The 21713-nt window shown below is 40.8% G+C and overlaps 2 protein-coding genes across 2 annotated transcripts; both read left to right on the top strand.

Annotated features, from left to right (window-relative positions):
* The first annotated feature begins 379 nt into the window (after positions 1 to 379).
* On the top strand, positions 380 to 4044 carry LOC122645823 (tRNA (guanine-N(7)-)-methyltransferase). Its single transcript, XM_043839196.1, has 5 exons — positions 380 to 525; positions 717 to 766; positions 857 to 941; positions 1162 to 1260; positions 3644 to 4044. Exons 3-5 carry the CDS (start codon positions 864 to 866, stop codon positions 3866 to 3868), a joined length of 402 nt encoding a protein of 133 aa, XP_043695131.1. The 5' UTR covers positions 380 to 525; positions 717 to 766; positions 857 to 863; the 3' UTR covers positions 3869 to 4044.
* An 11151-nt stretch (positions 4045 to 15195) lies between these two features.
* Positions 15196 to 16098, top strand: LOC122646886 (glycine-rich protein A3-like). The gene is made up of 2 exons (XM_043840520.1): positions 15196 to 15542; positions 15721 to 16098. Exons 1-2 carry the CDS (start codon positions 15275 to 15277, stop codon positions 15984 to 15986), a joined length of 534 nt encoding a protein of 177 aa, XP_043696455.1. The 5' UTR covers positions 15196 to 15274; the 3' UTR covers positions 15987 to 16098.
* Positions 16099 to 21713: the final 5615 nt, after the last annotated feature.

The raw sequence follows: 21713 nt of genomic DNA, 5'->3' as shown, positions 1-21713 counted from the left end.
CCAATACACCGATGTATAGTCAAGGCCCATGATATCATGCAAATTAATTAGAACACAAAAAATGGATTTGATGGACACATTTCCGACAAGCGATGCAATCCAGAAGTAAATATCATATTATCTATCAACTTGGATTTGCCTACTTTATTCCTGAATTGGAAGATTTATTTATTTTCCCTATAGATAAACAAACAGGAGGAAAATAAAAAACACCCTCATGGGTGAGTATTTGCCCAGAGTACTGTGGACTGTGGAGCTTCAAAACTCCCATTAAATATGATTAAATAACTTATTTGGCACACCTGCAGAATCTTCATTATATCCTGTCAAAATGGTATGAGATTTATTGTGGCATTCACCATTATAATTCTTTTTAAAATTTTCGAAGTTAGGGAGGACTGTGCTTCTGACTTTTAACATCTAGCTAACCATTTCTGGTTTCCAGGTAGTGGCAGGTTTCTCGTATGGCTTGCAAAAAGATTTCCTGAGTCAAAAAATTATTTGGGATTGGAAATACGAAATAAAGTATGATTTGACTCTTACATTTTAAGATATCAATATGAGTAATTGTGAATGAATTATTTACATCAAGATCCCCCTATCTTCTTTCAGTCTTTTTCCCCCTTTGTTGTGGTTTTCTTCGTTTCTTTATAAATTGACGTAATTTTAGGCACAATTCTACTATAGTATGCTTAATGAATATGGTTTACCTGCAGTTGGTTAAACGTGCTCAGTTTTGGGTGAAAGAATTGGCTCTTAATAACGTGTAAGGTTTCATAGGTTCTCTTTTCGGGCAAACTAAACAAACAACTTTCAATTTGGATTAGCTTCTAAGGAATTTTACTCCTGAACCCAGGCATTTCATGTTTGCAAATGCTTTGGTTTCTTTTGAACAAATGGTATCCAGTTACCCTGGACCTTTGATGTTAGTCACTATCCTGGTGAGTGAATAAACTTGTAGCCTTCCTTTTCTCCACAAGAGTTAATCTGCTCCCCCCCCCCCCCCCCGGCACCTTCTCTTTTCCCCTCTTCCCATCCACACACTATAACAGTTTGTAAGTTACATTTTTCTCATTTTCTTTTGTTCTACGTACTCTCTGAATTATTATGTTGAACAGCAGTGGACATACTCAGATAAGGTCTTGGTTCATCCCCGTGCAGTGTCCTGATCCACATTTCAAGAAAAGGCATCATAAAAGAAGAGTTGTGCAGAAGCCTTTGGTAGATTCTATTTTAAAGAATTTGCATCCTGGAGGACAGGTAGGTACTTTGGCCGTTTAATTCTTTCAAAGGGTATAACCTTTGTATGTATTTTGTGTTCTCTTTTCTTTTTCATTTTTGCTCTTCTGAATAGGTAATGAAACATTTTCCAATAAAATGGCTACAATTGATTGATGAGATTCTGCCATCAGTTATCATAAATGGAACTATCTTTATCCTCACAAATTAGCTTATCCATGAACATTTGGGACCATGGTCAATTGAAGCCATCATTAAGCATCTGCAAATTCACGTGGTGAATAAAAAAACTAGATATGTTTTTTAGGTAAAGTCTTCACTTGTTTAACATTTGAAATAGAAAGACCCCAAAAGGGGAAAAAAAAGGATGCAGGATTCACAACTGAACATGGCTTTGCCATTGACGGAGGTAATGCGAAAGTTTTGTCTTAGTTTCCTTGATTTCTCTTCTGCAGATAAGTATAGTTGTCCCTTCTGCAGATAATAGATGGGATGTATGTAGCCGACCCGATTATTTATGTTTAGTCTTAGTGATGAGCTGAGATATGAAAAGATGGGAACCAAGCTGAGTAGGCGTTTGCATTATAGCATCTATGCTTTGAGAGATTAGAAAACCTAGTGCTGTGCTGTCACTTTTTTTTTTTTTTAATATATATTCTTTTGATTCCTTTTATTTTGGACGTCCAAGAGAATTTATGAGAACACTCAACCAAATGTTATGGAGTTACTTGGGTTCAGCACTTTGGCTGCAGGACTCCTGTTGTAGCTTTCCACCATATGAAAGATTAATATTGGAGGGCGGAGAATTCAAGGGTACCAGAAGCGGAAGAAGAATAACAAATAATTTCAAAAAAAAAAAAAAAGGAAAGAAAAACCTGAAATTAGACTGAAAGGTCTCAAAGAACCAAAGTCTAAGAAAGTACTCTTTTATAAAAGAATTTCCTAACGACCCCCTGGTTTTTGGTGATTCATCTACTGGCCTTTACACATTATTGGACAAGATGCTTATTGATGAAGCAGTGGTGTCTCTTTGATGATGTGAGACATCTTCAAGGGCCTTTGTGTAACTTTTTGGCCTGCTAGTAGTTTTGCCACAATACTAAAGAAGTTAGGATGCGTCGCAGATTTTGAACCATGGACAGCGGCAAAAGCCTCTTCTTTTTTGGAATTTCGAACTGCAATTGGCCTGAATAGATGAATAAGATCCTTCAGCCTGCTTCTCTAAATAGACTCACTGGTGCAGGAGCATGGTGTACTCTAAAGCAATGGCCCTTTGTTAATTTACTATTCCCAGGAAATCCACTTTTTACTTTTTTTAGTAATTACAATTTACTATTTTGATGAACCCAACTGTATTATTCATTGTATCCAAAAAATTACTAGTCATTAGTAAAATCCTTAGGGGTGAAAGGTTTTATTGAAGGGCACAGCCATATATGGATATATGGGTGGGCGTACCTAGTTGTGCCATGTGGAAGCCTGATGTGTAAAATTCCAAAGTTTGGATATCTAGGGAGTGGTCTGGATTGGCCACGTGTCAAATTTCAATTATTTACCCTCCCATATAATGGCATATTTTCCCATGTATGTCTATGCATGCCCTTGGTAGTGTCATGCACCTTCTTCACAGTCCTTGATTTTTTATGGTTTGTTCTGCCATATGGCCAAATCTGTTTCAGCTGAAACTTGACATGTGAGCAGGGGGACCTTGAAGTCTATCTGTCCAAAAAATTTATAGAACTAGGTGCCCGTCCAGCTGTCTTGTATGGGTGTCGCAGAGCAGCAATCCCACCCTCATATATTATCTTTAGTCAAGTTTTGTTTCGAATCATATTAGTACTTTTTACTTCATTTGTATTCTCTGTTTTTGAATCGTAGTTTGTCCTTTTAGTTAGTTTCTTTCTTTCATGGTTGTAATAGGGCAGGGTTTTCATTGAAGTTGTTTTTGATGAATGAATAATGTCCTGATTTTGATTTGGGCCAAACTTTTGAGAAAAGAAATTGCTAGTTTCTTCCTTCTGTGGTTGTAATAGGTAAGGGTTTTGGTATGGTTGTTTATGATGATGAATGGTGTCTTTTGATTTTGATTTTGGTGAAAGTTTTGAGAAGAGATGTTGTCCTGACGAATTTTTTCATTGATATTATACCGCAAAACTCTGTAGAGAACAGATAATTTGCTCACTCCTGTTTCTGCTATTAAACTGTTTCATTGAGATTTCTACAAGCAACCAGAAACAGTAAATCTGAGCTGCAATTTCAACCAGATAAAGAAACCCACTTGTGGGAGGAAATTGAAATCCTACTTTTATGATTTTGCATTCCAACAGTAAATAATCTCTGTACTTTCTAGCTCTGTTCAAAATTATGAGATCTACCTTTTATTATGTCTGCTGTGGTTGAATAGGTTTTTCTGCAGTCAGATGTGCTTGAAGTGGCGCTTGATATGAGGAATCAGTTCGATTCCCATTTTGATGTGCTTGAACATATTACTGACATTGACCCTAGTGTGTTATGTGACAATGAGGGGTGGCTTTTAATCAACCCAATGGGGGTACGGACTGAAAGAGAGATCCATGCAGAATTTGAAGGAGCAAAAGTTTACAGAAGGATGTACCAGAGGCGGATTTAGCTGTTTGCTGTTCTCACAAAATTTTCATTGAAAGATGGCATAAATTAAGTTGTAAACTTTCTCTTTCCATGGTGTGCTCTTCTGAAGAGAAGTAATTTGGTGGTTGATGGTGCCTTAAAATCCTCATTTCAGGTCCTAAAATAGTTCAATTTTTAACCTTCGGCTGTTGCTTCCTTTTTGCTGCCTATCAATTATCCCTGCTTCTGGTATCTAATGAAGTTCGTATCTCTTTCATTCTCCATTCATTTTGTGTGTGAGGGGTGGCCAAAAGGGGGAGAGAAATGTTAGTCACTTTTGGGCCATCTAACTCTTGTTGCCAATATGAGCATTCAAGGTTTATAAACTCGGAAAATTGGTATGACTATCTATTCTGATATGAATAAACCCTGAACCGGCTGGTAATCGGTCACTCTGCCTAATTCGGTCAGGTTCGGTATGCAAAGAATTGGGAGCTAATCAGAAACGGCCGATTCCAATCTCCAATCTGTGTTTTAAAATCCCTCTGAGCATGGTAATTGAGGTGGACTATACAAACCATAAAAACACCCATTAGGAGCCTTCGGAAAACAAAGTACCGAAGGGGGGGATCAAGGTTGCAAAAGCACCCACTACCAGCGTGCGGGCCTTTCTATATTTCTCGAATGATTTTGGTTTTACATCCCTATTATGATTCTTCATCAAGAGGCAGACTTTTATTTACTTATGTTTATATTCTGGTAGACAAAAGTGTCCTAATCTTCCAACTTCAGTGGATACCCATGAAGTGAGTTGTGTGTTTCGCCCTGTCAGAGTAAAGCATTTCTGTAGTAGAATCACCAACTCAAAGGTACAAGTAGGTTTGCAGCCAACATTTATCATCTCGACTATAGAATCCCTTGCCAACTTAGGAAAGTAAGTACTGCATTTACATACTTACTGGAGTCTTGAGTGTCCGACGAGGTAAGCCTATTTAGCTGCAGAGACTATAGAGTATACGACGTTACTGATTCAGAAATGTTTGCTTGGATGCTTGGCTGATGAAATATACAAATGGTTTATGTACGAAGATCTTTATAGGGAGGAATAAGCCAGGTTTTCTGGACAGTTTGTGCCTTGTAGGCATTTGAAAAAACCATTTGCTTTACCTACTACTACTAGTACTACTTTCAATGACAGTTTGTTTCTTGACTCAATTGATTGGTTTCTCTTACTTGATGGATGAGAGCTCTGATACATACATCAGCTTATTATTGTGATTACTGATGCTAGTTACATTTAATCTTAATCTACTGGTTGGTGTGGAATCATTTTATAGGTTGGTTGGTTCATCCCAAATCTGTGCACTGAGTCTGACATGGGAATGTGCAAGTGGTTTCAACCTAAAATTAAAAAATTTTAGGGCTGTCGTCTATCAACCAATAGATTTGCATCAGCTTATGAGTTAAGCACAGTACAATGACCGCTCAACCCATACAATAAAGGATCCATATCCGTTTTCACCCCCAACCAGTTGTAAAGGTAAGTGGTTTCAACCTAATCAAACAACCAGAAGCACATGGGAAAGAGACACTAAGACAATAGAAATAGAAATTAGGGAAAGAGAACTCCCCCAGTTGTGCAGTCCACCCCTCGCGTCTTGACCATGATTTGTAATCTCGGATCGGATCGGCTGATATCGGCTGGATCAGATCGGTATCGGTTGAGGTCAATCCCGAGATTAGACCGATCCAACAAGGTTTAACTGAATCGTTTTTTGGATCGTCCAACTCGTGCCAGTTTTTTAGGTTCTAAAACCCAAATTTATTCTTGATCCCGAATCTTTTAAGCTGTGATTCATAGATTTAGGGTTTCAAATCTGTGGAAAAAAGGGGAATCTTACCCTTTTTGACTAGGGAATTGATTAAGGAAATATTTTATTCTATTTAAACATTGATTTGCTTAAGGTGTTTAATGATTTAGCCTCAAATCCGGGAGTGAAAAGGGGGGATCTTACTCTTTTGGACTAGGAATCTATTATGGGAAGATTTCATTCCCTAAAATGGCATTTAAATTTGCTTAAGGTTGTTAAGGATATAGCCTCAAATTCTCTAACATTGATTCCATCCCACAAAACTCAGAGTTTTTAGATAATGGCGTAGAGGGTGAGATTGAAGAAGGGGGAAAAGATAAGCTCAATCAAAAAAATACGATTACGATTAGAGAAGTGATTATCGTTTTTTCTACTTCTTTTTTTATTTTTTCAATTTTTAAAATTTTTTAATATTTGTTTTATTGATACAATAACCGATCCCATAAAACCTTGATTTTGGTCATTTTTGACGAATTTAGAATGATTGTGACCGATCTGCATCGATATCGGATCGATATCAATCTTGACCGATCCTAAGTCCGATACCAGGATTACGAACCTTGGTCATGACATAGGTCGGATTCTTATCACCTGAGTTTCCATCCCCCAGTTATTTCCCCAGTTCCATGCTCAAAAGATGACACGTGTCATGTGGAAATCCAACCGTCCATTTTGAATTTTGGAAGTTAACCTTGGTTAACCCTAACCAAGGCTAAACCGAGAATGAGGTTATGGCGTTTCCCGCCCCTGACTCACGTTACTCATTCTCTCTCACTGATCCCCTCTCACGAATCCTCATGGTGACCGGCATCGGCGACAAAGGAGACAGGGTCTGTTCCCACGGCGTCGGCGACGGCAATTGTTAGGTTATCTTCTCCCTACCGCTCTCACAGACCATGCGATGGTGAGAGAAGGGATTCCCTGTTCTACCGTTACTCATCCTCTCTCACTGATCCCCTCTCACGAATCCTCACGGTGATCGGCGTCGGTGACAAAGGAGACAGGGTCTGTTCTCACAGACCATGCGATGGTGAGAAAAGGGACTGGGGATAAAAATCTTCTCGTTTCCCCTGCTCTGAATCCTTAGGACGGCGACAAAGGAAGAGAGACTTCTCTTCTGAGATCCCCGTTACACATCTGTCTCTGTTTCAGCCGACAGCGGAAGGAAATACCGTCGGTTCATGCTCTGCATCCTTAGGCGACGGCGACAAAGGAGAAACCACAGGAAGGTACTCCATCTGTATATTGTGTTTGAACTATGCCTAATATTGAAGGATAGTGGTAGTCCTTGGTCCTTTGATAAAAAACTGCAAAAGATTCTTTGAGTGGAAGTATTGAACTTTTGAAACCATCTGTTCATATAAAGTTCTGGTTGATTGAATCCAAACAAAAGTTCCAAACTACATAATTCATATAGAGTAGTAGTCCTCGATCCCCAACCCAATGACCTTTAATGGTCTTCCCACGGTTCCACCACCACGTTCCATAGTTCCCACCTTCACCACCACCGTTGTCATCTTCAATCATCTTCTCTATATTGTGAGTTTGAGATGTATTTGGGCTAAGCTAATAGCTATAGCTTCTCCAAAATAGTCCCATGTACATAATATCATCATCCTTCAATAGTGAGCAGGGGCAGTACTGAGTACTGTGTAGTGAGTAGTTTTAGTTATCCATTTGTGTCCTTATGACCGACCACCTGAATCTGGCTAGATCTGATATACCTTAACTACAGATTAATGAGCATCAGATGAAAAAAATTAAAAATTAAAACCAACTTAGCTCATCAACTGATCTGATCATCAAATGCAGAGAGACCCCACAACACATTTCAAGAATCAACACCTCTCTTTCTCCTCAACCTACCCCCAAAGTATACGAAAAAAGTCAGATGAGTTTATTGTTTGTGGTCCATCTCAAATTTTCAATCATCATACTGGGATTCTTGCTAATTGCCACTGCAATTTTAATGGGTCATTGCCTCTCATAAGTGGGTGTCTGTCCTTGCCTTTGTTTAAAGGTTTTTAATTTACTGTCCTACAATGTCATTCCTCCTTTGGATCAGCAATCCAGCTCTCATCATCCATTGCTTAAGATTGAGTACTATGTCTTAATTGCTTTATAATTTGCTCTGTGAATGAATTCTCTGTAGCAAATAGCAAAGGCTAAAGGGGGAGGAGTGGATGGTTTTTTCAACTCTAAGTCCCTCAACTCTTACAACAAACTACTTGATTGCTTCAGTAGTGATGCATCTTTTGAATTAAAGATAGCCCACTTCAAGACTCCATCCATCTATCCATCGCTTTTAATTTCTTCCCAACTCTTCAGTCTTCACTTTAGTCTTCCCCACAACCTTCCTTTTCTCAGCGCTCAGTTATCATCACTCCCTTTTTCAGTTTCTCTATTAATCTTTGAGTTCATTAAAGTTCTGATCTTTTGAAACTAATTAAAATCCTTTATTTTTATGTCTGTTTTTCTTGCTTCTCAATGCTGAATCCTCTTGATTCTTCTTTCACAGGATTTCTTCAAAAAGGCAACTTTGAAGATGGGCCAAAGCCAACGAACCTGAATATGGTGTTCATGCAGTAAGGCTTGGCAATGAGGACTTACTGTTTTCTATTTGAAAGGCTTACAAATGGTCGAGAGCCAAATGGGGGAGAGGGGGTGGCGGTCATTTTTAGTGCTGCAAGGGCCCCGAGGACTTACTGTTTTATATGTGCGAGGCTTAGAACGCCTCTTCCAATTTAGCCATTGTATGATGCAACTGTAGTTTTCTACATTACAATAAGGCTATGAAAGGAACTTTGGAACCTTTGTATGATATAGTTGTTATTTTTTAATTGATTTTTTTGGGTAGTGAAATCTTTGTCTTTTGGATAGAAATCAGAAGCATCAAATAGGAGCTCCAAATTCTGAACCTGCAAGTTGCCAAAATACATTGAATGTTAGGAGCTTCAAATTTGAGCAGATATGTATAAGGTTATAAAACAAGAGGAAAAAAGAAAGAAAGTGAACAGAAACTCAAAAGAAAAACACTAAGAAGAAGAAAGCCCAAGAATTCGTTCTCATTGCAGTAAAAATGTACTCATCATATTTGGCCAATAGTATAAGTAAAATCTCAAACTGAAAACCCATGAATTTGTTCCAATAAAACTCATAAAATGAAAGGACAAAGCATAATAACAAAATTGCTTACAAATTATAGTTCTATTGGGAATTATAACAATAACAATATGTACCAAACCAAAGTTGGGAAAATACAGCCTTCTAACGGTCATGATCAAGGTTAATGAAGGCTTAAATTTCAAGAGTGGCATGTGTGTTGAGAGCTTGATCTCTTCTCACATGGACTCATCCATGTGTTGTTACATGGTGACATTCACTAGCCTTCAGGAATCTTAGGTTTACCCTGTGGAATTATATCAAATCAGAATTTCTGACCCCAAGACCAACATCAAACACATAACTAGTGGCAGGGTTTCTTCTCCTGTAGGCTCAAGTTGGTTGAGAAGATTAACAACATTATTCAAGACACGAATCTGGGTTTCTCCTCCCAGAGTTCGGTTTGTGTAATAGTAATAGCAAAAAAGAAAAGTTGAAGATGTTTCGTTGAAGAAAATGATACCTTATCAAACCATGAGATGTAAAACCCACACGCTCTACAAGAAAACTCAACCATTTTTTCTACAGGGCCAGAGGAGATGGTATTTTTAATGAACAGAAGCATTCGATGATGGAAGAAAAACAAAACGAACCTCACCTATTGGAGAAAACCGTTAGAACAGGGCCACGACGGTGTTTCATTCGCAATCGATTAGAACAGAATCACAGAGGTGTGAGAGAGGCATCAGAAGTCTCTCTTCACTTCATTTGTTGTCGTCGTTCAGTGGGCATCTCTGATTTCACTTTCGCAGGGTCTCACAGAGCAGGATTGGGTAGAAATAGCTTCCTTTGCAGCCGTCGCCATGAACAGACCCTGTCTCCTTCATCACCTGACGCCGGTCACCGTGGAGATTCATGAGAGGGGATCATGAGTAACCCGAGACAGAGGCGGGAAACACTTTTTTTGTTTTGGGTAGAACAGGGAGTCCTTCTCTCACCATCGCATGATCTGTGAGAGCGGTACGGAGAAGATAACCCTAACAGTTGCCGTCGCCGATGCCGTGAGAACAGACCCTATCTCCTTTGTCGCCGACGCCGATCACCGTGAGGATTCGTGAGAGGGGATCAGTGAGAGAGGATGAATAACGCGAGTTAAGGGCGGGAAACACCATAACCTCATTCTCGGTTTGGCCTTGGTTAGGATTAACCAAGGTTAACTTCCAAAATTCAAAATAGACGGTTGGATTTTCACACGACACGTGTCATCTTTTGAGATTGGAACTGGGGAAATAACTGGGGGATGGAAACTGGAGGTGATAAGAATCCACATAGGTCACGCTAAATGATCCCCACACGGCCGGATCTTTATCACCTCCAGTTTGCTGACCGGCCCAGTTCCCCAGTTTCTCTAACAAAGGGGGGCTGAAATGACCTCTCTACCCATGCCCAAACACCCTGCCCGGGTGGGGTCCACCATCCCCCTATTAGAGGAACTGGGAACTGGGCCGATCAGCAAATTGGAGGTGATAATTTTCCCACACGGCCACCCCCCTTTGGACTTTATGAAAAAAAAAAGCCACACCCCCTTGGAATCCCAAAAATGATTAGGAGTGCAGCTGTTATTTCGAATGCCCTGTGTCAAGGTGCAGGGGCTGCGTGTCTAGTGCAGCCGCGTGCCGTTCTGATTTCAAATTTAAAAGGTAAACAAAGAAAGAAATAAATAACGCGTTGAAAAGTCAGCAATGCGTCTGAAACGCGAGAACGACGCGGAAAACTAGTGGCTTGTGCAGTGTGCGTGCGTCTCAAGCAAGAAAGAGAACCCACCGCACCGATTATCTATTTATTACAATTCTACGTAAACGTCTCTCTCTCTCTCTTTCTGTTTTTCAGTTTGCATCAATCAAGCCCGGCTTCTCGTTTAAACGAACAGGTGAGTTGATATTATTTTCTTTCTTTCTTATTATTATTATTAGGTTATCCTTCCTTTGTATCGTTCGTTCTTTGTCCCATTGAAATTTCCGTAGCTTCAGTCGTATTTGTTTGTTTAGTTTCTTTTTTCTTATGAATTGGTAGGTCGTATATGGTACTTCTCTTCTCACAAAAAGATCAATTGGCTCTTCCAGATCCAAAATTCTATGGAGGGGAAGGGGGAGATTAAGTTCTAAATTAACTCTCTTGCTTTTTTTGTATTGTGCTTGTTCTTCGTGTTATTTCGATTTCGAATTATAACGTTTAGGTATCGATTGACAATGTCGTCACTCATTCGAGTCCGTTCATATCACAACCCCCCAAGTGCCAACAATAATCACTTATTTCCATTTTGTAGTAGGGGGGAGAGGGGTGGTTGGGGGAATAATCAATCAGGTAGATAGAAGTTTGCAATAGGCAATAACCGACCGTGGCGCAATCCAAAATTTCGAGAGATTGTTTTAATTGTTTTTCCCTTCTGACAAAGGACTTAGGTTCTCTGTTGCTTTTAGGGAAATTGTCATAATTGGCTAGTATCTATCTATCTATCCATCTATTGTTACTGAAATTTACAAGGGCATTAGAAGATGAGAGAAAGATTATTACCTATGTGTCTGTCATCATTTGTGATGACAGATAGTTAATAACTTAATAACAATTTCTATAGATTATAGCAATATTTTGAGATCCTTGGTAACATCAGAGCCAAGAGTTGTACCAAATAGTCTTGTTCAGAAACTATCAATCACTCTGGGTAACATTCAAGTCACAGTGACCTCTTAAAGCCCGTGGGTAAATTGAGTTTGGGCAGTTAAATAGAGGACTGATACCTGTTGACGGTTACCAGAGAAGTTGAGACATATATTGGATAGAAATTCTGACATGACTAATTTATGGAATTCTCTGACTCGTCACCAAGATAATGGACTTCTTATGCATGTTAGTAATTCAGATGAGATAGTTATTAGAAAAGCATATAAAAAATTGGAAAATTCCCAAAGTACCTGTTAGCAGTGTGTATAGGAAATGAACTTTCAATTTTATAAGTGATTATTCTATTAATACTATGGAGAAAACAATTTTGGTAATGGAAACTCAATACCAGTTTCAATTACTGTCTCCAAGGATGATTAGTAGACCATTTAAGCAAAAATTATAATTATCTTCATATTGGACTTAATTCAGATAGCAGTAAAGCCCTACTAGAGTTGTAAACTTTTAGAAAATAAAATTTTAGACAAGATTGTAGAACATGTCAATGGGGACATAGAAGTACAGTTTTCTTTTCTTTATTAAGGAAAACTAGGATTAATTTATCCACATCTTCTAAAGCTTCATGCTCATCAGCTCCCCAAACAGAGTATGAAAAGGAACATGAAAGAGTAGTTTTACATGGAGTGAGACAATCTGAACATCAAGTTCAGCAGACTTACTATAGAGTAGACACACCATCTAGCAGTTGTCCTAATCAGGATGACAATGAATCCTTAGGTCTTACATTTTCTGATGTCGAGTTTTTATTGTAATGTTCTTCAGGAAGAGAAAAGTTTTAAGATTGATAAAACTAGTTTTAAAAAGTATTTTCTTTCAGCAGAAAATGAGAAAAATAGGAAGTGGTTCTTTGAAACATATGATGAATCAGTATGGAGAGATTTGCATAAAAGATAGTGCGTTTATGAATAAGCATAAAATCAATGCTAGGTTCTTTACATGGATAAACCGGTATTTTAAAAGACACCCAGAGGTTTCTGTTAAACAGAAGCAAGTGAATGTGACTGAAAGTCCATTTCAAACCTCTTTAACCAGAGAAGGAAAACATATCCAAGCTATTCACCCTCCTGAATTAGCCTTGTATGTTAAAGGAGCTCAAGCAGTTCCTTACAAATCTGAGTTTAAAAGATCTAACTCTGAAACATTTGTCACTGCTGAAATATTGAATCATGTAGTAGAAAAAATTAATTAAACTAACTTATGCCTCCAATCTTTAGGACGACAAACTTCTAGAATGGCTAGAACATGCAGTCATAGTGGTGGAGGTATGTTTGAAACCCATTAACTATTAGGGTTTATTTGTTTATTATTTCCGCATGTCCGGACGTCGCCACCATGTCTTGTGTCCAGTGTGGACACGCTGTTCCGGTTCACGGTCTACATGGTATGCACTTTGTTCACACTTTAATTTAAGGTGTCTCAAACAACAAATTGCATTGTACTCTGGTTGCAGAAAAAAAGTACCATTTCTGGTCCACTAGAATAATTTTTTCTATGGTGATGGTCTTGGGAATTGATGCAGGACAATCTTGGACAGGGCCGACCCAACTGGTGTACTACATTGGACTGACCCAAGCTCAGTTGAATCGGGTCCAATTTGAGTGTTTGGATCTAGTAGGATTTTAGGAAGTTTATTTTATTTGGGAAAGTACTATGTAATCTTTTATTTTAAGGTACTTATTAGACACGTAGGGAAATTTCCAATTTGAGTTTTATTGGGTTTCTATTTTAGTTAGCCTGGTTTTAGTAAGTAATTAGGAGTCTTTATTTTTGGTTTTTATAAATAGATGTGTAACCAACGTATTGGGGGATTATGCAAGAATGAATTGAAAAAAAGTGAGTTTGTGCGTGTGCACACCCCTCCTTTTCTTCCCCCCCCCCTCCTTTGATTTCTCCTCAGATTTCCCCTCTCCTATTCTGTCCCCCATTATCTGGTATCAGAGCCCAAACCTGGGTGAATCTCTTCCCCTCTCTCTCTCTCTCTGATTTTTCATCCTCTCAGTCTCTCTTCCCTGCTATTTCCTCAGTTTCACTTTTCCCCGTTCTACTCTTCGTCCTCCTCTTTTCTATTTTTTCTTCGCTGTAGTTGTGACCGAACCTCAACAGCAACCGTACCACTAAGCCTAACCCCACCCCCAGCAAACCCTTTCCCAGCGTCTCCCGCAATCTCTCAACCCCATCCATTCACTCCCACATTTAACCAAAAAAAAAAAAAAAAAATTCAGTCCTGCCGTTATCACAACACCCTTCCCCTCTCCATCGATTCCCACTGCAACAACACCCCACCCCTTTTGTTTTTTTTTTTTTCCTGCTGTGACAGTGGGAAAAAAAAATCGTATGTGCCCTTCCCACAGCAACCCGCCTCCTCCCATCTCACTCTGAAACCTTACCCTTTCCCTGTCCATCGACTCCACTGAAACCCAAACAGCAATCCCCTGCGATTCCCATTAAAAAAAAGAGGGAGCAAACCACATTCCTTTGGTCCACACCACAAGTCCCCTCTCTCCGATTCCCTAGTGCTAACACTTCCCCCATTGCTCTCCCAATTGTTTTTCTGCAACTTCGATCAACATCATCCCTCTCACCCAGGGTTCTGCCAGAGCCAAAAAAAAAAAAAAGAGGTGCAGAAGAGAGAGAGAGTGTGAGACAGAGAAAGAAGAATGGCAGAGAGAAATCGAGAAGCCAAAAAAAAAGTGGAAGACATACCTGGTTGCTCCTAGATTTTCTCCTCCTTCCTCGCATCGCATCCCCAGAGTCTCCAAGTAGGAGACATCCAATAAATTACAAACTGCCATTGTTATCCTAAATCCACTAAATCCTGGAGGTTGATCGCGAGGATCTTTGAATCATCACCCCATCAAACCTGATGTTTATGGATGTCAATCGAGTGATGCTGATCTTTTCATTTTATAAAACTCGTGGTCGAGTTTTTTTCAACTCCGGGAGAATTGATGCAGGTCAATCTTGGACCGGGCCGACCCAACTGTTGTACTACATTGAACTGACCCAAACCCAGTTGAACCGGGTCCAGTTTGAGTGTTTGAATCTAGTAGGATTTTAGGAAGTTTATTTTATTTGGGAAAGTACTATGCAATCTTTTATTTTAAGGTAGTTATTAGACACGTTGGGAAATTTCCAATTTGAGTTTTATTGGGTTTCTATTTTAGTTAGCTTGGTTTTAGTACGTAATTAGGAGTCTTTATTTTTGGGTTTTATAAATAGATGTGTAACCAACGTATTGGGGGATTATGCAAGAATGAATTGAACAAAAAATGAGTTTGTGCATGTGCACACCCCCCCCCCCCTCTCTGATTTCTCCTCAGATTTCCCCTCTCCTGTTCTGCCCCTCATTAGGAATTGGATGAGGCACCCATTTGAGGTGCAAGGACTATTAGGAAAATCATGGTCAAGAAAAAGCAGTAGTTGCAAACCCTGTTTGTTAGCCAAACACAGCAGAAAATTATGGTCTCGTTGATTTGTATTTACATACTTAAATTTTTGTAGCCCTCAGTGTTCTCTCTGATTCATTCTGTCAGAAAAATTGGTCTTGCTTCTTCCCATTTGGAAAACAATGGGTGTTCACAGGGAGTAACTTAGGATGCATCAATAGCATACATGTGTAGCATAGATATTACTAATGAATGTATGTTGCTTGGATAAAGTTTGCGTTCTAAGGATTATCTCTAACAGTTCCATTGCCTATTGGTTTCTTTAACATCAGTCTTAAGGCAAGGGATATGGGAGGTGGGAAGGACAAGCATGATGAGGAATCTGACAAAGGCTTTGGACATCACCATGGACATTACCCCCCACAACCTGGGGCTTACGCTTACCCCCCACAACCTGGGGCATACCCTCCACAAGGTTACCCTCCTCAAGGATATCCTCCACAGGGTTACCCTCCTCAAGGATATCCTCCACAAGGCTACCCACCAGCAGGATATCCCCCTCCTGGTGCTTACCCTCCAGCTGGTTATCCAGGCCCGTCTGATCCACATCATTCAGGTATGAAACTGAAATGCTGGCAATACATTTCCAGTATAACAGTTTCAAATGCTTTATATGAACTATAAGAAGTGGTTTTATGTACTAACTATTTCAGAAAATTACTGGGAGAGCTTTTAATTGAATATAGAAAGATGTCTACTTGATTCATACTATACTTATCTGCTTTGGATGACAGGGCATGGACCTGGAATGGGTACATTGCTAGCGGGTGGTGCTGCTGCTGCCGCTGCCGCTTATGGAGCCCACCATATGTCTCATGGTTCCCAACATATGCCACATGGTTATGGTCAAATGGCATATGGATCTGTTCATCAATCACATGGAGCCCATTATCAACATGGTAAGCATGGCAAGTTCAAGCACGGGAAGCATGGACACTTTGGTGGAAAGCATGGTGGGAAGTTCAAAAAGCATGGGGGAAAGTTCAAGAAGTGGAAGTAAATCTTGCTATTAGCAAGAAACGGCCTTGGTAGTACCTTTCTCTCCTGCATTTTCTGATTCTGGATTTAGAACTCTTCTTTTTCCATGAAGGCCTGAAGTCCTCTTTGAGGGCAACATTTGGTGGCTATTTTAATATATAAATATATATATATATAATGTTATTGCGACTGTAGTACTGTTTATAGTGTTTATATACGCCATCTACATGAAAGCATAGCTGTCCCGGCGTCTAGATGAACCAAGACGTTGGAGGGGGGGGGGGGCGTGGACGCAAAGTAAAGCAGTCAAAATGCCCTCCTAAATGACCAAGGCGACCAAAATGCCGCCTAGACAACCAAGGCTACACTAGTTGAGACGCCTGGATTCCAAGACAGTCATCTAGGCGATGCCTTGACAACTATGCAAGAAAGAACTCCGCAATTTGCTGAGTGGATAAATGATTTTGATTTACAAATGAATTTTCTTTTAACCTTCCCAGTAATAAATGAGTTAGCTTTGGAATGTCATCAACATGTCACTCCAAAGGAGGCCCACTAGTGCTACTTCTAATGTAGTGTTGTACTCATCTGTACTCTGTCATCATAGATATTGCCAGTCTTCTCATGTCTTAGGGGTTCAGGTTACCAAGAAAGTTTTTCATTAATAGATGAAGTTTCATTTAGACAGTAGATTCAGGGCTCTGTTGCAACTAAATAATCAAAAGCTAGATAGATTTCCTTTATAGATGCAATTAAAGCAGTTTGTCCTCACCGGTGGAACACTTTGAAAGAGAATAGCTCAAAAGTAAAATGAGGAAGTAGGCTTACAACTATAATCTAACTTCATGGAGTCATGAAGTAAATTTTGTTTGAAGGGGAAGTCATAAACCCGTGGCACTTCAAAATCTATATTTTTCTACTTAAATTAGGTTGGAAGTGGGAGGGGTTGTGTGTGAATAGTATAGATTCCATTGCCACAATGGCCTGACCAAAAGGATAAGTTCTTCTATCTTCAACCATACATTTTTTTGTTTCTCAGTTTCATTTTCCACTGGGTGTTCAAAGCTTTATCCTGCCTATTTGGCCGAAACATGTGAGCAGGGGGGACTTGGGTCTACGTATCCACAAAATTTCGGCCACATTCGGGCTGCCATGTTTATGCAATCCATATGGCATTTAAGAAAAACACATTTTTTTTAAATATTTAAAAATGAGTTGATAAAGATACTGTCTTTTGTATCCTCAATCATTTTCATGTTAAAGATTCACAAAATTTGCATGACAAAATGAAATTTGGGGAAATGTCGTAATGATTTTGATCTACATGATGAAAAAATAAAAATAAAAAGGAATTTCAAAACGGTTGTTTGACAAAAAAAAAAAAAAAAACCACTATAAAGAAACAATTTGTAACCTTACTTTGCCCTGGAGCATAACTAACTAATGGGAACAAACTAATGGATTGAGTTTACTTATTAAATATTTTGGAAAGTAGAGGTGATGTGTAAATATCCAAAATTCATGGGTGTTTTTGTAAATACATGATACCTCAGTGGAGGTACGTGTAAATTTCCCTCTATGTATTGCATTGGTATTGCCACGATGGCAAAGCTAGCTTATCTCATGATTTGTTCATAAAATCCTCCAATTAATCTTCATTGGGCTAATGTGAGAGCTAATGAGAGCATGCATAGGGTAAGGATTTGCCTAAATGTGCTTTATTTTTTTAATTTTACTTGACGCTGAACAGTAAATTCATGTGGTCCTATGTCTAGGCACAAGATCCATGCGGCCAATTAGCGTCTTTTCCCCTCTTTTTATATATACCAAAAGTACAAAAATAAGGATCATAGTTTCATTATGGGTAAGATGCTTGTTCTCACACCATGCCCATGATTGCAGCATATGACTTTTATGATGGCGATCGTTTTAGTGTGATAGGTTGCCGGCGGCGAGAATACCCTTTTGATGGGGTTACCTCCTAGAAGAAGAAGAAGAAGAGAGAATTTGAGCAGAATTATTATATTATTTCATTATCTTCCTTCCCTCTTTATACAAGCAAGTCACACATTCTAAATGACATTTTCTTAGGAGAATCTGATCTCCATCCTAACTAACTATATGGTCACGCAAAAGAACTGATTGACGTCGTAGGCGCATGCTTCATCGAGCTGACTGGAGGGCCACCATGGAACTCTCTGCTGATTGGTCCCTCTCTATTGCCACCTGTTCCATAGGAGTGTGCTCATCAGGGGACACATGCTCTGCTGCAATCGTATCATTACCGACCCCTTCAAGGACAACCTTGTCCTCAAGGTTGAGAGAAGGAAATTCCTGCTGTAGAATAGCAGCGTCGACCCAAGAGGCTTCTTCGAGAGGTAATCCAGCCCACTGGACTAAAACTTGGGTGATCCACTGGTCGTGACGGCGGACCTGGCGAGAACGAAGTACGGCGAGAGGAACAGGATGTTGCAGCTCCGGAGGTGCGAGAGGACTCACGGCTGGCGGTTGCAGAGGATCACCTACAAACTTCTTGAGGAGGGAAATATGGAAGACGGGATGCAGTTTAGACGAAGCAGGTAAAGCCAGCTCATAAGCAACAGGGCCGAAGCGTTGCGTGACCTGGAAGGGGCCAAAGTAACGACGTCCCAGCTTCTGATTAAGTCGTTGGGCAACGGAGGATTGACGGTAAGGTTGCAGCTTGACTAAAACCCAATCCCCAACTTCAAATTGGACATCGCGACGCCGTTTATCAGCTTGGGACTTCATCCAAGCCTGAGCACGCACTAAATTAAGCTTTAATGTGCGGAGGAGAGCATCTCGGGAGACTAGCTGGTGATCAACTGCTTCATTGGGAGAGGAATCAGGGATATATTTCACAAGGGTAAGACGAGGGCAGCCATAGAGCGCCTTAAATGGAGACATGCCGGCAGCACTGTGATAGGCTGTGTTGTACCAATATTCTGCCCAAGGGAGAAATTGCACCCACCGATGAGGTTCATCCATAACATAACTGCGGAGGTACATTTCAAGACAACGGTTCAACACCTCTGTTTGTCCATCGCTCTGTGGATGATACGTGCTGCCCATACGTAAGGTGGTGCCCTGTAAGCGAAAGAGGTCACGCCAAAATGAACTGAGAAAGATTGGGTCACGGTCACTAACAATAGACCGTGGAATCCCATGGAGCTTAACCACTTCGGCTGCAAACACAGAGGCCACCTTGTGGCTGTTGAAATTACTAGCCAAAGAAAGGAAATGTGCATATTTGGTTAGGCGATCCACCACGACGAGAATCACAGTCTTGCCAGCTGAAGGAGGCAGTCCAATTACAAAGTTCATTGATATATCTTCCCACACACGATCCGGAATGGGAAGGGGCTGCAGCAGTCCAACAGGGGAGGTGGTGAGATATTTCGTTTGCTGACAGGCGATGCATTGGGCCACAAAAGCCTTGGTAGCCTCACGCATGCCCTTCCAAAAAAAATTGGATGCAAGCCGATGATAGGTACGCAGGAATCCGGCATGGCCATCAAGGGGGGAAATATGGAATTCTTTTAGCAGAGTATTGCACAGAGGGGAAGAAGATGGCAAGACTAATCTTGTTTTAAAATAGAGTAGGCCATCCTTGAAGCGATAATCTGTGGATGTGGAGGAGCCACTGCTGATATGTGCAATCAGAGCCTGCAAGTCATTGGAATCCAACACTTCTTGTCAAAGCTGGTCAAGAAACTCCAGCCGAATGGTGGAAATGGCTAATACAGATGGTGGTTCAGGTGGTGGCCGTGACAAGTTGTCCGCGGCATTGTAATCTCGGCCGGGGCGATAGGAAATTTCAAAAATATAGCCAAGCAATTTGGAAAGCCATTGATGCTGTTCTGGTGTTTGGATGGTTTGATCCATCAACGACTTAAGGCTCTTCTGATCAGTTTGAATAATGAATTTTTGGCTTGATAGATACTGGCGCCAGCATGCCACTGATTCAGTAATAGCGTACATCTCTCGAGCATATGTAGAGGTGGCCTGCATGCGAGGCGAAAGCTTCTTGCTGAAATATGCTATAGGATGGTGATGTTGAGAGAGTACAACACCTATGCCCACACCGGAGGCATCAGCCTCAACCACAAAGGGCGCATTAAAATCAGGCAGAGCTAAGACTGGGTCAGTTGTCATAATGTGTTGGAGTTTCTCAAAGGCTGCTTGTGCTGTGGCTGTCCGTGTAAAACTGCCCTTCTTAAGGAGATCTGTCAAGGGCGCTGTAATATAAGCATAATGCCGTATGAAGTGTCGATTATAACCCGTTAAGCCTAAGAAGCCATGGAGGTCCTTAATCGATTGAGGAATTGGCCATTGGAGCACAACACTAAGCTTCTCGGGTTCCATAGAAACACCTTCTGCAGAAATAATATGTCCCAAGTAGCTCACAGAGGACTGGCCAAATGTGCATTTAGATCTCTTCATATAGAGGGAATGAGTGTGCAGGACCTACAGTACTGTGCGCAAGTGATCGAGATGGGCACTCCACGAATTGCTATAAGCAAGCACATCATCAAAAAAAATCAGTACAAAACGTCGCAAGTAAGGACGGAAAATGGCATTCATCGTGGCCTGGAAAGTTGACGGGGCATTCGTTAAGCCAAAGGGCATAACGAGAAATTCGTAATGCCCCTCATGAGTCCGGAATGTAGTCCGATGGGAGTGCTCTGCACGTACGCGGATCTGGTGGTAACCCGACCGTAAATCAAGTTTGGAGAAGAATTTTGGCGCCATATAACTCATCCAAGAGCTCATCAACAGTGGGTATTGGAAAACGATCGCGCATAGTGACGGCATTGAGAGCCCTGTAATCCACACAAAAATGCCAGGTGCCATCCTTTTTTTTACCAGTAACACAGGGGAAGAAAATGGACTAATACTTGGGCGAATCACCCCTGTTTGTAACATCTCGGTGACCATACGCTCAATCTCCGTCTTCTGGAAATGGGGGTATCGATAAGGTTTGACATTCACCCGCTGAGTCCCGGGGAGGAGATTGATAGTGTGGTCCTGAGGCAGGGAAGGTGGGAGGCCCTGGGGGACTTGAAAAACCTCATCGAACTCAGATAAGATGGTGTCGATGTCGTGGTGACAAGGGCTGTCATGGGTGGCATCCACTTCCTGCAATTTTAAATGGAAGAGGGCTGCACATGCATCGGTGTCCAGCATTCTACACAAATGGCTACATTGCAAGGGCACCGGGGGTAGGGAGGGAGTGCCACACAACAAAACACGATTACCATCAACTGAAAATTCTAATGTCAAATTGTGATAATCAAATACACTGGGACCCAGTTGGGCCAGCCATTGGACCCCAAGAATCAAATCAGCGCCAAACAAGGGTAAAACGAAGGCATCAATGCAAATAGTGTGAGAAGCTAATTGAATAGAGAGGTTGTGGACAATACCCTCGCTGCAGAGACGATCACCATTTCCGACCATAACAGTGAGATTCTGGGTAGGCTCAATGTTGAGGCCTAAGTGCTTGGCCACGCGACTCTGAAGAAAATTATGTGTGCTGCCGCCATCGACCAAGATCTAAACGGAGGCACCGGTAATGGTACCTGGAAGGCGCATCGTGGTGGGTGAGATATGACCGGCCAAGGCGTGATGGGAAATCTCAGTGGTGGATACGGGCTCAATTGTCGTAAGAGCTGGTTCCTCTAACGGGGGAACGTCCTCGGTCTGAGATTCATCTGGCGGATCATCAGCA

This window comes from Telopea speciosissima, chromosome 11 (assembly GCF_018873765.1).
Source record: "Telopea speciosissima isolate NSW1024214 ecotype Mountain lineage chromosome 11, Tspe_v1, whole genome shotgun sequence".
Classification (NCBI taxonomy): domain Eukaryota; kingdom Viridiplantae; phylum Streptophyta; class Magnoliopsida; order Proteales; family Proteaceae; genus Telopea; species Telopea speciosissima.
Note: the sequence above shows the minus strand (reverse complement) of the source record. Positions and strands in the feature narration are given on the sequence as shown.